We start from the raw sequence: 15,125 nt of genomic DNA, 5'->3' as shown, positions 1-15,125 counted from the left end.
GCGTCCGCCCCGCCCCGCGCGGGCTCGCGATGAGCGGCGGCCGGCAGCGCACGCTGCTCGAGGCGTGGCGGCGGGCCGCGGGCCCCGCGTTACAGGCCGGGCGGGACGCCGCTGTTAACAACGACAACAACGACGATGACGACGAGCTGCTGGCGGCCGCGGCCGCGGAGCTGGACCCGAACCCGAGCCCGGGCCCCGAAGCGGCGGCCGGCGGCTTCTGCTCGGCTGCGGGCGCGCTGTGGATCTACCCGAGCAACCGGCCGGAGCGCTCCTACCAGCTGCGCATGGCCCGCGCCGCGCTGCTCGCCAACACGCTGCTGTGCCTGCCCACCGGGCTGGGAAAGACCTTCGTGGCCGCCGTCGTCATGTATAACTTCTACCGCTGGTTCCCGTCCGGTAAAGTGCTCTTCCTCGCGCCCACCAAGGCGCTGGTGGCTCAGCAAATGGAGGCGTGCGCTCAGCTGATGGGCATCCCCGGGCGGGACATGGCCGAGATGACCGGTAGGGCGGCGCCGCAGGGCGGGTCGTGGCTGAAGGGAGCCGGGGGCAACGGGGCCGGAGCGCGGGCGGCCGTGCGGGGAGCCGCTCCGCCCCGGGGCCTCGGCTGCAGCGCGGGGCTGCGGGCGGGTGGGAGCCGCTGGCAGAGCGCGGAGGAGGGAGCGGAGATTTGGGGGACGCCTGGAGCGCCTCCCGACGGGACGGGCTGAGAGCCCCTGGGCCGTGCGGGCGGAGGAGAGAAGGCTGAGGGGATCCGAGCGGTGCCGAGCCGCGTCTGTAGGATGGGGTCGGGGCCGGGCTCTGCTCCGTGGTGCCCAGCGCCGGGACGAGGAGCGGCGGGCACGGGCTGGAGCCGGGGAGATCCGTGCGGCCGTGAGAGTGGCACCGAGCCCAGGGAGGTGAGGGGGTCTCCTCTGCACCGACCCAAAGCCGCCTGCGTGCTCTGGGTGCAGCTGCTCGGGGAACTGCCTTCACGTGGCGTTGGGCTGGAGGAGCTCCAGAGCTCCCATCCGACTCCATCAGGTCAGATTCCATCTTTCCCACCCCTAACCGCTCCCCGTTTCCAGGTGGGACGCAGGCCCTGAGCCGCAGGGAGCTGTGGGCCGGCAGGAGGGTTTTCTTCCTGACCCCGCAGATCATGGTGAACGACCTCAGCCGAGGAACGTGCCCTGCTGTGGAAATCAAATGCTTGGTCGTTGACGAAGCCCACAAAGCTCTGGGGAACCATGCCTACTGCCAGGTAACGCTGCGGGCCCAGCCCTGCGCTTGGGTTGCAGTTACACCAACATCCCTTCTGTCCTCCATAGCAGTTTGCAGTTGTATGGAGATCTTTTAGTTCCTTTGTTTGTCCGCTCTCTGCCCGTTGCTCAATCAGTACGGAGTTGGTCTTAAGTATAATTTGTGATAAGGTGATTCCTTGGTGCTGCTTTGCTGTCCTTGAGCAGATCTGAGATGGGGAGGGTTCAGGATTTTGCTTATTAGCAAAGAGTTTGTCGTGTTATCTCATCCTAACCTCCGTGGATCAGTGAGTGAAGGCAAAGCTGCTGCTCTGTAAGCTGGAGAAGCTGACCGTGTGTCTGTGAGCAGTGCGTGGCTGTTTGCTGTGTCCCTGTAGAGGAAAGGAGGTGGCTTTGGTGCCTGTTTGACGTGCTGTGCTGGAGGACAGATGTTAGCTTGATAACTGAGAGCAGTGCATGCTGCTTTGCCTCTGCTGCAGTTTTCTTCTTCTGTTGCCCTTTTACTTTTCAGAGCTATAGAAGTTAAGTGTCAAAGACTTGGAGCTGATCGGTTATCTGATTTCCAAGTAACACATAAAACCTTTCCTGAAGACATGTTGCTGTTTGACACACTGCTGTGTCACAGAGCCAAAGCATTCCCCACCTTCTGTCTCCTGCCCATCCCCTGTGTGGGTGCTGATGTGGACCCTTCCTGTCTGCAGGTCGTGAAGGAGCTGAGCAGATACACCAAGCAGTTCCGAGTTTTGGCCCTGAGTGCAACGCCAGGCAGTGACACCAAGGTGAGGGAGCTGGAGCTGAACGGGCTCTGCTTGGCAGCACATGTGGGATATTGAAGTCAGGGCAGTTGTAAATCAAAGCTGAATCGCTTCACCATCCATTGGTTCTTCAGCATTTATCTTGGTCATGTAGACTCTGAATTAATTACTGCTGTAGGCTCTGTTCATTGTTTCCTGCCCTTCCTCAGAGGAAACGTTATCTTCTGTTCTTTGAGAATGCAAACCTACCAGAGCCAAAGAAAACATACAGCTCATGCAGAATGTTTCTTGTATTCCCCTCAGCATTGTCTGCTGTGTGAAAGCAAGTTGGGCTGAGGTTTGCACCAAAGGCAGATGGACATCCAAACCCACTGAAAGGGAAAGCTCTGCCATTTAATTACCACGTGGGGCTGTGGGAACCTTCCACCTCATCTGTGCTGCGGGTCTGCGATCCACCGCCTCCCTGGGGTACCCAATCCTAAGGGAGGGCTCTGGCACTCCAGCCCTCGTGCTGCTGCAGTGTTTGTTAATATACTGTTTAAAATCTTCAAGTTGAAGGTTTTTACATTTCAGTTTTTGCATAGAATGTTTTCCTTGATGTGCCGTTCAAAGCTGTTTGAAAGTAGTTATTTTCATGACGTGTTGACTTGCATGGTTGGGATATTAACACAAACACGTGCTCTTTTGTTTGGTGGCTTTTCCCACAGGCTGTGCAGCAAGTTGTTTCCAACTTACTCATTGCTCAGATAGAGCTGTGTACTGAAGATTCTCCAGAAATTCAGCCTTATTCTCATGAGCGGCAAGTGGAAAAAATCGTCGTTCCTCTTGGTGAAGAGCTGGGTGGGATTCAGAGAGCTTACATCCATGTGAGTCCTTTCCTTTCCTTACTGTTAAATGGGGCTGTCACCATGTGTATACTTCATAGGACCACAGAGTGGCCTGGGTTGCACAGGAGCACAGTGCTCATCCAGCTCCAAGCCCTGCTGTGTGCAGGTCGCCAACCAGCAGCCCAGGCTGCCCAGAGCCACATCCAGCCTGGCCTTGAATGCCTGCAGGGATGGGGCATCCACAGCCTCCTTGGCAACCTGTGCCAGTGCCTCACCACCCTCTGGCTGAAAAACTTCCTCCTCATATCCAACCCAAACCTCCCCTGTCTCACTTTAAAACCATTCCCCTTGTCCCATCACCATCCACCCTCACACACAGCCGTTCCCCTCCTGTTTATCCGCTCCCTTCCAGCACTGGAAGGCCACCATGAGGTCTCTCCACAACCTTCTCTTCTTCAATCTCAAAGTAGCTTCTCCAAGGTACTTCTATGTGTGTGCCTTCCTACTTTAACATCTCCATCTAGAACAGCAATAACTTACAATACTTTGCTCCCCGGTTCATTTTGTGCTGTCAACTACAAGAGCTGCTATTTTGCTCTGCACCAGTGTTACCCTTCAGGAGCTGCAGTGGAGAGCTTAATTCGTTGTCTCCTTGCAGAACAACATCTGAGCTGAGGGCCTCTAGTTGAGGTGGAATGTGGTGGTGCTGGGAGGTTTTGTGTTGTCCTGGTTGTGCCCAGCTTTCTGCAGAGCTCAAACATTTTCTCTGAGGCTGTTCTTGAGGGCTTTAGCTCATCTGTGCGTTCAGTTCTCCATTTTTGGAGAGGCTGAGGCAGTTGATAGGAGCTGCTTGAATGGGAAGGTAGGACGTCTGCTGTGCTCTACACTACAGAGTGCTATTTGAGCACTGCTAGCACTATTTGAGAGCTGCTCAAATCTTCTGGCTCTTACAGTGACAGTCTCAAATGCAGGCCTCAAGCCTCTTGCAGCATCAGAGCAGCACCTTCTGCTGCTTCCATTCAGAGGAAACGCAGCAGCAAAGAGACCCTGACACACTGAGTTCTGAAATCAGTGCTGCTGAAGGCAAGAATTTGTGTGTCACCAAAATGAAACCCAAGGATGCTCTGCGCACAATAAAATCATCACCTTTACTTTGAGAATCGGTAACAGTAAACAAGACAACACAGAAGTAAAAACAAAGGGCAGCGTAAAACAGCGCAGCTTGCCGATGCTTGCACTTGGATGCACACAGTAAGCAAGGCCCTGGGCGTCACAAAGCTGGAACAGACGTTTTAGGCACTAACACTTGTGTGGAAAACACGCAGTATGCGGGACAGCGTTCATCTGTTAAGGCTACAGCATTTAATCTTCCAGAAATAGGGGGGAATCTGTTTTACTATCGCCTTTGGATAGCGGAAATCAAATGCTTCTAATTAAAAATGACAGTCCTTTAATTAAGAGCTTACAAAGCAGAGCTGCAGGTGAATAATGCAGTGCCTGTTCCAATAACAGGGGTTAGGGACTCGTGTGGGACTTGGAGATGATCCATCTGAGTCCCTGTAACACCTCCTTGGCCTTCAGGGACTGACTGTGAGGCTGATCTCGTGGTGGCAATGAGCAAACGCAGCTCTGTGCCTCGGGGGGCCATTCACAGAAGTGTTCCATATCTTCAAATTAGGATTTGTTGGTTCTTTCTCAGCAGCAGAAGCAGCCTAACCTAAGTCAGCATCACTACTACCCCAGACTTCACAGTTTTACATTGAACAACACTGAGCACTCGCTGCAGGTATTGCCAGCACGCTCAGCAGGTGCTGTGTGTTTGGTAACAAGGTGTTTCTGTGACATACCCACAAGTAGCTGAGCCACAGAAGTGTTTCGGTGAGGGCTGCCTATGGAAAGAGACATGATAGCAGCAAACAAAAGGCATTTGAAGTATAAAATATGTACAAACCAATGCTTTGTGGTGAGAGGGTTAACTGCTTCCAATGGGTACTTTGTGTTTGATGTGCCAGAACCACAGCGTGGCCTGGGTTGCACAGGAGCACAGTGCTCATCCAGCTCCAAGCCCTGCTGTGTGCAGGTGGCCAACCAGCAGCCCAGGCTGCCCAGAGCCACATCCAGCCTGGCCTTGAATGCCTGCAGGGCTGGGGCATCCACAGCCTCCTTGGGTGCTTCTGTCACTGGCAAAATTTAATTTGACAAATCTTGTCAAAGGTGGAAATCTGTTTTTTATTTGCTGTATTGCTGGAGGGGGTGGGGGAACAAGGGCGTGAGAGGAGCAAAGCTTATCATTTCATGCCTCCCTGGGCTCTAAACTCAGGTCAGCTTTAGAAAAGTTATTTTCCATTAGTTTGTTAGCTTCTGCATTGATGCTGGCGCTTCCAGCAGGGTCTGTGGGGGTGGCATTGCCCCAGAACCCCTTCAGCCCTCCTGACCTGTCAGCACTGCACACCCAGCACTGGGCTTCACGCTGTGTGTTGCAGCTGGAGAACACAAAGCTCTCTATGAAGCATCGCTCTGGTAACTGACAAATAACTGGTGACAAGCTTTGTTAAATTTTGTATTAAAAGGTACTAATTAAGTCCTATATTCCATTATCAGGTAAGGGGAGACATTAAGGAGGGATTTCTGAGAGCAAAGCCATCTGCTAACCCAATGCTAAAGTGTCAGGTGCTGTAACTGTGGGTGCAGCCCCCAGCCCCACACGCAGCTGGGCTTTGTGGGGGTGCTCAGCTGCGTGCAGGAGCTGCCCTAAGGATGTGGCTGAAGGAAACAAGCTGAGATGTGGGAAGTCAGAAATCAGGAAGGGACTGTCACAGTGAGAGTGGTCAGGGGCTGGGACAGAGCCTGGAGAGGTGGGGGCAGCCCAGCCAGAAGGGATGCTCTGAGCGACTGCATGGGGCTCGGAGCTGCCGTGCCAGAGGGCATTTCTGGCTGAGGTGGTTCTGAACCTTGGTGGTACTGCTGGGAGATGTGGGGAGCAGCCAACAGGTGGCTTCAGTGGCAGCACTGCAGCGTTCTGCAAAGCCTAAAGGAAAAAGTGCTCAGAAAACACTTCTAAAAGAATTGAGAGCGAGCACTTTCTATTTAGGAGTGCTAAGTAGGGTCATGGGGCTGTAAGTGTGTCAATGAGGTGAACTGTAACTTTTCCCCTCAAATTTCAGTGAGCATTAGTGCTGTTCTGCCTTTTTGGTCTCTTCACGAGGTTGAAGTTACTTTGGTTGAATGCTTTTTGAGGTTAGCACTGAGAGCCTCTGCTGCACAAGAGAGGGGGTCAGAACAGGCTGGGCCTCGCTCCTTGCTCTGGTCCCTAAATCTGAGCAGTCTCTTTAGAAATGAAGACCTGGTGTTTGTATTTCAGGAGGTGGGCTTGGTGCTGTGCTGTGTCCTGCTGGCAGCGGCTGCAGCTGGTGCTGGGGATCTGCCCTAGGGATGGGATGGGGGAGGGCTCTGTCTCCCTTATCTGATAGAGGGAAAAATAAATAGGGTGAACTGCTCTTTGTAGTGCTAAAAATCTCTGTGATGACTGTTGATAAATTGTAGAAGTTGACATAGGAAATGATGTCGGTGCCAGGCGTTACCTCTGTGTGCTCGCCGAGCTGCAGTGATTGCGCTGTGCTGCCAGCCACCGCTCTGCGATTCCCGGGCTCTCACAGCCAGTCCTGCCCCGTCCAGAGGTGGGATGGTGCCAGCAGGTCAGGACTGGTTCTGGGGGGGCTGAGCACCAGGAGCAGGAGGCTATGGCCTCTGCAGGAACCAGATCTCGTTGTGTCTGTTGGCAGCAGCGGGGTTTGTGTAGCCGGCGATGATGAACGTGTCCTGCAGGCACAGCTCGGGGCTCTCCAGGATTTCCGCCAGCAGGTTTATTTCTCTCATGATTGAGTCTTCGTTGGTGATTCCTCTGAAGCTCCTGTAAAAGCAACTTCGTATCAGGTTCTTTTTTAACATCTGCATCTTTTCCAGAGCCTGGAAGCGTCGCTTTCTCTTCTAAGCCACTTGGTTGTGATTCACAAGTGACACTGACTGTGGCTGACCTCAGCCAGGTAACGCTTTTCCTTATCTCAGTACATTCAGTGATACGCTGGATGGTTTGTCCCAGCTACACAGAATGTTCTGCTTTGGGAAGCAGTGACACCGTATATTGACACGCATCACTCTCCCAGGGCAGTTGGTAGCTGTTATTTGCTGAGTGCCCTCATTTCACACAGCAGGCAGCTTTTGAAAAGTTACTGGAAGTCACGTTTGAAGTTGGTTGGCTTTAAGAATTTGGTTTGAAGAACGAAAATGTTTCTTACCTGCTATAAACAATAGTAGAAGGCCATTCTTCAATGATGATGTCGGAGTCAAAAGGATGAGGAGGCTGATCCTGCAGCACCTCGGGCAGGTAGTATGCCACCGTCACCGCCTGCCTCATCTCCGACTGAGACTCGTTGGTGTGGACGATGGTCACAATGGGGATGGTTATCCCCAGGTACAGCCCTGAGGAGACACAGATGGCTTTTAGAAAGTGCAAAAGGACGCCTGTGTGCTGTTCCTGGCTTCTGAGCTCGTAGTGAGCAATAGAAAGGGAGTACTGCTGAGAAGAAAGGTTTCCACTGCAAAGGAATTCGGTGTGATATTTCAGAAAGTGGGTTTCTGTATTCCAGATTGGAAGAGGCATTGAATTAAACCTTGTCATCTGTGTGTGGCTGTGTGTATATATGTGTGTGTGTATATACATAGAACTTCAATTTGTACATAGGTTTGCATATCTGAAATGCAGCAGTTAGTGAGCTCCCCTATCTTCACGTATGATTTGACTTAACTACTGTCCTCCATTTTGAGATAGTTGTGTTTATCTTGCATACTGCTCTTGCTGCCAGCCATGTTTTGAGTATTTGGGAACAAAGCATAGGCAGGACAGGGGTCTGCACTGTGAGTTCTTGTAGGGTTTGCTGTTGACAAACACGGTGCTTCATTTGTGTGGTGCTGCAGTAAATGAATTTGTAGCTATGAGGGTGCATATAGCAGTGATGATTGGGAGTGAGGAGTTAGCTTCTCTGTGCAGACTGAAAACAGCACTGAACTGTTCTGGAGCCAGAACAACATTTTTACAATTATTTAAGCATTAACAGGACGGGGAAAGGGAAGGTACCTGATTAAGGAGAAACTTTGGAGAGCAATGGTTTGAGTTTCTTGGAAAGAAAATGAAGGATTGACTTGACGTGTGCTAGGGCAGAACAAGGCGTTGGAGGCTGCAGTACTTTTTAATGGAGGGTAGAAAAATGAAAATCAAGGGCATGGTGCATTTGCCATCCTTGACAGTTCTTGAGTTAAAACTGGATTCTGGTTTTGGAAGATAAGCTTCAACTGCACGCATGTTTCGTGTCATGCACAATTTGAGTATCATGAGCTACAGGGCAGGCATCGCGTTCTGCCTCTTGAGCATTAAACTGTGAGCAGACAATGCCACTTCTGCTGTGAAAGCTACACCATGGCATCCTGCAGCAAAGGCCTTGGGCCTGGCTGGCAGCATACAGAGCCAGCCAGCATCAGTGCCACGCAGCCTTGGAGGGCTGGTCTCCTTCAGGTGCTCTCTAATAGCAGGTGTGCTGGGGGAGCTGCCTGGCTGATGTTGTGCTGGAAAGGCTGCATGGCATGAAAATGTCCATTGACTGGGGTGGTCTGCTTGGGAAAAGGAAAATAACAAATATCCGTCTAACTGGGAGGAGCCAATGCACACCCGTTGCTGCTTTTACTCTAATGCAGAATTGTGGTACCATACCTGAGGAGTTCTGCTCACAGATGTACCTCATGAGCTTCATGAAGCCCAGGCAGATGCTCTGCTCGTACTGCTTCTCCTTCATCTTTATGCAGGCCCACTTGGCCTTCCCATACTGACGCTTTTCGTACAGCAGGTCTCCGAGCTGCAGGCACAGGAGGATCATAGTTTTGTATTTCAAGTTCACTAATTTAAAAACCCACAAGCAAGCAGAAGTCATAAAGTCATACATTACTCAGTAGCTTGACATGAAGAAATGCTGTTCTTTAGAGAACAGCAAGCACAAGGAACGATTGGAAAGGCTGGTGCTGGCTGTGCCTTGGGCACGCTGTGTGCTTTGAGGCCCAGGCTGGCACGCAGCAGGCAGGCTCTCAGAACCTGCACAGTGTTTGCATCTCACCTGAGAGCAGGAAGAGCTGCATCTTTTTCTGTCACTTTTTCTATCACTGAAATGGTCATGCAAACTTCAGTCCTTGCTCATATCGGCCAGGAAGGGTTGCAGCAATGAGCATGGACAGGGATCTCTTGGCAGACTCACAGGTGGCTCTTCTTTAAAGAAACTGCCATCTCAAGAGCTTGTGATGCTGAGTATTTATTTATTGCAGCAGCACTGAGACATTGCTTTGAGCATTGCATTGCAGTGTAAATGCAAAGTGTAAGTTGTAAGATTAATGCAAGCTGCAATGGGAGTCCTGAACCGGTTAAAAGAAATACAGTCAAGTGGTGATATTTATAAACTCCAATTATATGGCTCTGTTTAAAGTAAACGTGACAGGAAACCTTCATAAGTGATAAGGAGAGGTTTGTTGATTTGCCATTTGCCCAACTTGCTGGGCATCACCTTGAAGGTTTTACTACATAAGAGGTGGCTGTGGGATATGGATTTGCAAATTAATGTTCTCTTTGATAATGGCCCGTGACACAGAACTCCCAACTTTTGTTTCCAGTTCCAACCTCTGCTGATGTTTCATTACCATGATTGTAAAGAAGCAAGTGCATTTTTTAGATGGAGGAAATGGTTTGTTTCAAGTCTCAAAATAGGAGGTTTTTTTGTTAAATTAGTTCTAAAACGTCACAAGGACTGTGATAGCTGTCTGTGTTCTGACATTCCTCTGATTTCCAGCTAATAAAAATAGGAAAGTTTGCCCATGCTTGAAAAAATGGCGACAGGTTACAAATGAAATGCAGTTGTGTGAGTGTAACGCTTTGCACCTACAATGCCAAAAATCCTGAGTAGGTAACTTAACTTGATAAAGGAACACAGCTTTCAAATCTCGGTTTGGATACTGCCAAGTCTGTTAGCAAGGGGGCTGGGAGGGGCTGGGTACCTTTTCCTTGCGCTGGATGAGGGTGAATGGGATGCTCTGCCTCTCCTGGGGGCTGTTGTTCCGGGTCAGCTGCTGGATGGGCTCTGCCATATCTGCAACAAAAGACAGCATTCCCAGTTTTAGATTGAAGCTGCAGAGACAGCAGTGGAACGCTTCACGCTGCTTTCTGTCGGTTGAATGGGAGCAGACTCAGTGCTTTCGTATCACCAGGTGCAGTCAGCAGCTCTGGTCTGTGTGCTGCACGTTACAGCTGTGTCTCCTGGGGGGTTTGGCAGTGCCCACTTGGCTCTGTGCAGATGGTGCTGCCCATCCTGGCAAATCCTTCAGCGCTGGATGTGTTCACGTGAGAAAGTAAATTGTGTCAGCAGCTCTTGTTTGCAAATGCAAGGTATTTGTAATGCAAGCTCTGCTGTTAAGGCTGCACAGCTGGGAGGGTTTGGATGCTGAGGCACTGCACAGCGTGTCCAGAGAGGTGCTGGTGTCCCAGCCCAGAGACAGCAGAGGTCAGGGGATGGGCTGTGAGCACTGATGGGGCTGTGGGTGTCCCTGTGCACTGCAGGGAGTGGGACCAGAGGGCTTTAAAGGGTCCCTTCCAACTCAAACCATTCTGTGATCTGTACATCAGCAGAGAGCACCAAGGTGTACAGTGGGAGTAAAGGATGCTGAGAGCAGCCCATGAGGTGGGGCAGGTGGGATGGGAGACCTTCGACCCCATCACAGCTGTGCTCAGGATGCAGTGATGGAGAACAGGCAGCAGACAGAAGTTAGCATAGAAAATTCTGACTGTGTATGTGAAGAAAAACACAGTGCCTGTGATCAAACCCAGTGTGCTGGGTACGTTAAGGAACCCCTGCCCTTGGGAAATTGCAGAGATGGATGACTCTTAATGTAAGATGTTTGTTTCTTTAACAGCACCAAAACCACAGATAAGAGAGAAGAAAAGTGTCCTGTTAAATTAAAGAAATAAGAGCAAAATTGAAATTCCTCAGTGCATGCTTCGCTGAAGAAATGCGTCTTCTCAAGATGTGATTGTTTAACAAAGGAACTAGAATAGAACTTTTTTGTGCACATGTTAGTTTGAGGCTATTTCTTTTTGGTGCATAATAGTTTTATCATAGAATCATTCAGGTTGGAAAAGATCACTGAGATCATCAAATCCACCCGGCAGCCCACCACTGTCTGTGGCTGGATGCTGAGGACTTCAGGTGGGGGCTGTGAGAGGCCTGGAAGGGGCAGGGGGCTGCTGGTGGAAGCCAGCAGTGATGTGGATGTTCCAGCAAAGTGAAGCCAACGGCAAGGTGGGAGTAGAGCAAAGCAGCTGTATTAATCATTATATTCCCAGCTAAGCTCACACGGTCAGTATCTGTACTCACATGTGAAATACCAGCACATCCCTGTGCTTCTGTGGGTTTTGCAGTTTAAATATGGCTGGGGTGAATGTATTTGTGTTTGCTTCTGGCTGCAGTTGGTAAATAGGCTTTGGCCAGCCCTCACAGGCAGCTTCAGCAGCTCAGCCGCAGGGTTGTGCCTGGCGACGCAGAGCCTCTCTGCCAAAGGAGCTGCTCCCTTGTTTCTCCAAGCTGGGCTGATACGAGCATTTGTGCACTTGGGTAGGGGTTAAGAAACTTGTTTTTCCTGTACAGTGATTGAAAACATGTCTGTGAGTTTCTGCCATACGTCCCCATGGTGTCAGACACGGGTGTGCAAAGGACTAGAAGTTTCAACTGAAGATCCCTTTTCTGTGTCCCGAGTGCCCCAGTGCCTTCAGCAGGGAGGCAGGGTGCTGGGGGCACAGAGCTGCAGAGAGGAGAGGGTTAAAGTGCAGAGGGATTAACTGGGCCTGTGTCACTCAGTAAATCTGGAGCTGAGCTGGGAATCAAACCTGCATCTCCTGGCACTCAGTGTGGGGCTCTACTGCCGTTTGGAGCAGTAAAGATCCTATTAATAAGGAGCAGAAAGATACACTTTAGCTTATTTTAAACCTGTTTTCGTAAATGTCATTGAGAAATAAATTTAAAATGCAAGTAATGACATTTAAAATTGACCTCCTTGGATGCTGAGGGAAAAAATAGCACATTATGCTTCAGCTCTGGATTTGCAGAGTGGCAAATTAGAAGATCTTTTAAGGCCCTGGAAACCTTAACTCTATGTCTGATTCTTTCACTGACAAATGTGATCAGATTCTTTTCTGCATGTTAACACACGGGGTAACAGTTACAACCAATGGAAGTCCCTTCAGTTTTACTCTTCACTCCACAAATCCGTGCCCACCAGCACAGCAGCACGATGTGCACTGTGAATACTCAGCCCTGCACAGCACTCAGCTTTCATGGCTCAAAGCAAGGGAGTTGTTTCACATACAGATGCTCTCTCAGTCCAGGCTTGGGAACCTGAATCCTGGTGTGACAAAATGAGGCGAGGTGATAACGAGTTGTAACAGTGCACCTGGGTAAGGGCTTGGTTTAATTACATTTTAAAATTGTAAATTATGGTTATGAAATAATTGTATCCCAACCTATGGGTAGGTTTGTGAAAGAGGCTAATCTTACAAAAGGGCTTTCTGTAGATGATGCACGCTTGACAGCAGCCTCTTCCTTCCATCCTTCCCCCCATGGCTCCTTCCCTGCATGCCCAGCAGTCACATATCTGCACAGATGTGCTACTGCCCATGTGACATAACCTCAGCACGGGGAGTGTATTGGAACTGATGGAAAATCACGTGCAAGTCAATATCTGAAGCTTGATCTGGAGCCAGGGTGCTCAATTCAGAACATGCTGCTTTGTATGCTGCGGATCTTTAGATAGCCTGACACTACAGCAAGTGGATGTTTTCCATGCTTAACAGCTCTCTTGTTAATCTTGTGTTGAAGTTATAATTGAGAAACGTGAAGGAACTGCTGCAGCATGTTTTCTGCTTCTGCTGGGAGTGGATAACATAGAGTTCTCAAGCCAAGAAAGCCGTATTGCATCATCCTACACCTGTACTTTCCTTTTTGGCTGCAAGGTTTGGCACAGGCTCATCAGTCTCACTGCATGATTACTGTGGTCTTGCTAACAGTGACAAATTGGTATGTCAGTCCTATAAGCCTGTGTTCAAATCTCACGATGTCTGTAGGAGGGTGATGCTGCTCTGTAACCCTTACAAGGTACTAACAGAAGCTACTAGCAAGATATCTTTCTTCAAGGCGTGCTGCCACCATGCAGCAAGGTGCCAAGCTTGCACAGCCCAGAACTGTGGACAGGAGCAGTTCTGCTCTTATTTCACAGACTTTACCACTAGGCTACAGTAAGCATATGCTCTGCTGTTAAGATTGCAGTGCCCTGGCTGCACAGCTACCACTGTGGCAGCAAATAAATCCCACATTTGTGTGCACTGCAGCATCAGCTGCAATGGGTAGAGCGGTGGGTTTCTCTTCACAGAGAGTCATCCATGTTTCCTCTGGGACTCCTGAGGCTGGGGATGCTCTAGTTGACTGCATGCTGCCCTAGGGGATAACAGTTCCCCTGTACTCAGAATGGAGCATGCAAGCTAATCTGACAGGCTCTTTCTGCTAGGTAAGGTGCAGCCCTCTCTGACAGCTCCAGGCAGGACCTGAAGGAAGCCCTCTCCCGATGTTTGTAATACCTGCTTCACATTATGAAGCAAACCTCTTCTGTTGTAGTAACCAAAATGTGGCAACATACTACTTTGGCATGTGCACCACTTTTGACTTTTTATAAGGGCAGGTAGCAGCAGGATGAGAGGAAATAGCTTTAAATTGGAAGAGGGTAGATTTAGACCAGATATCAGGAAAGAATTAGTTACTGTGAGGGCGATGTGACACTGGAACAGGTTGCACAGCGAGGCTGTGGATGCCCCTCCATGGAAGCACTGAAGGCCAGGCTGGATGGGGCTGTGAGCAACCTGGGCTATGGGAGGTGGCCCTGCCTGCAGCAGGGGCTGGAGCTAGATGACCTTAAAGGTCCCCTCCAACCCAAACCATTCTGTGATGCTCAGCTTGCTATCCTAAGGTCTCCACAGCGAGTACTGGAGCCCAGGGCTGCCCTGCTGGTGCTGTGCATTCACAGCTGTCAGCCAGGCTCGAGGTGTTCTGGTACCCAAGGAGCCATCAGTTCTCCTTCTTAAGGCATCAGAAATGTAACGTGGAATTTCTGGGAATTACTTGAAAAGGGAGAAAGTGAGCTTGTGCCCTTTGTCCGTGCTGGAGTGAAGGAGCGTCAATAGGTCCATTTCAGCAGAACTTAAGGCAGTCTCTTTGGGGCTTGCTGCCTCCCCCCTCTTTGAAGGCTGTTTAGGAGCCCAGCAGCAGTGCTGAGGATCCCTGCTCAGCGTTACACCGCAAAAGGCGGCTTGTGGTCGCTGAGCTGTGCTATTTGCTACAGCTTCTCTGATTTTTCTATGCTCAACGTGGAAAATACAGAACTTTTCATTGGGGCAAACCTGGCAGCTTGTTGTCAAAAAGCAAATTTAAGCCTCTAGTTTACTGAAAGCTGGCACTGAAAGATGGCTTGCGTTTAAGAACAGACGGCCTACTCAGCTCGCCCCACTGAGGCGCGTTCCTACAACATCATAGCATCACTGGCGCCGGCCCTTCCAACCGAACGGTTCAACCATTCTGTAGCTCGGAGGCGGCCGACTGAACTTTTAACCAAGGCCGTCGGCCCCCATCGGCTCCAGTGAGCGGAAACGGGTCGACCCCCGGCAGCTCGGAAGGCGAACGACGGCAGAGCCGCCCGCGCCCCCCGCCCCGCGCTCGGCCGGCTTACCGCGGGGCACGTCCACCTGGTGCCCCCTGCCCACGCTCTGCCAGTAGTTCAGCAGCCGCTCCTGCTCCTCGTCGTCCATGCGCTCGGCCCCCTCCTCCTCCAGGCTGCTGCCGTGGCTGTGGTACGCCGAGTCGGCGCTCTCCTCCGCCACGCCGTCCAGATCCTCCAGCGTGATGGCGGCCGGGCCGCTCGGCTCCGCGCCGCTCATGCGGCAGCCGCCCGTCTCCATCGTGCCGTGCCGCGCCGTGTGTGCGGAGCCGCTTTATGAAGGGCTCGGAGGGGGCGGGAGCGAGGGGCGGGCACGGGGCCGGCAGGTGTGCGTGCGTGTGAGCGTGCGTGTTTTACACACCTGTCTGCAGCTGCCTTTCTGCCTTGCCTGCTGCTGCCAGCTCCCAGCCGTGCAGCTGTCAGGGTGTTTGCGTTTCGTGTGCTTTCAGGTATTAAGGAAGGTT

General features: G+C 51.1%; 2 protein-coding genes across 3 annotated transcripts in view; one reads left to right on the top strand and one right to left on the bottom strand.

Annotated features, from left to right (window-relative positions):
* Window positions 1–6: 6 nt before the first annotated feature.
* The window catches only part of FANCM (FA complementation group M), a 57,931-nt gene continuing 42,812 nt past the window's right edge, over window positions 7–15,125 (top strand). The window contains exons 1-4 of one of the 2 annotated variants that reach the window (XR_008209692.1): window positions 7–501; window positions 1,065–1,237; window positions 1,937–2,014; window positions 2,698–2,856. Coding sequence is in view for 1 of the 2 variants with exons in the window: in XM_052696509.1 (XP_052552469.1) it covers window positions 30–501; window positions 1,065–1,237; window positions 1,937–2,014; window positions 2,698–2,856 (882 nt within the window). In the remaining variant the exon portion in view is untranslated. The remainder of the gene's footprint in view (window positions 502–1,064; window positions 1,238–1,936; window positions 2,015–2,697; window positions 2,857–15,125) is intronic. The other variant, XM_052696509.1, reaches the window with a different exon arrangement.
* Window positions 3,940–14,906, bottom strand: LOC128087238 (heme-binding protein 2-like). The gene is made up of 5 exons (XM_052696680.1): window positions 14,674–14,906; window positions 9,907–9,998; window positions 8,582–8,723; window positions 7,113–7,296; window positions 3,940–6,727 (listed from the first exon to the last, which is right to left on the bottom strand). Exons 1-5 carry the CDS (start codon window positions 14,900–14,902, stop codon window positions 6,556–6,558), a joined length of 819 nt encoding a protein of 272 aa, XP_052552640.1. The 5' UTR covers window positions 14,903–14,906; the 3' UTR covers window positions 3,940–6,555.

This window comes from Tympanuchus pallidicinctus, unplaced genomic scaffold, assembly GCF_026119805.1.
Source record: "Tympanuchus pallidicinctus isolate F22 unplaced genomic scaffold, pur_lepc_1.0 scaffold3, whole genome shotgun sequence".
Classification (NCBI taxonomy): Eukaryota; Metazoa; Chordata; class Aves; order Galliformes; family Phasianidae; genus Tympanuchus; species Tympanuchus pallidicinctus.
This window is presented reverse-complemented; position numbering and strand designations above follow the sequence as displayed.

What these genes read in the sequence shown, in the direction of transcription:
- LOC128087238 (XM_052696680.1), bottom strand. Translation starts at nt 14,902, where the DNA reads ATGGAGACGGGCGGCTGCCGCATGAGCGGCGCGGAGCCGAGCGGCCCG. An exon ending in CTGTGAGCAGAACTCCTCAG is followed by an intron (nt 7,297 to 8,581) that starts GTATGGTACCAC and finishes GTGTCTCCTCAG; the next exon opens with GGCTGTACCTGGGGATAACC. An exon ending in TCTACTATTGTTTATAGCAG is followed by an intron (nt 6,728 to 7,112) that starts GTAAGAAACATT and finishes TTGCTTTTACAG; the next exon opens with GAGCTTCAGAGGAATCACCA.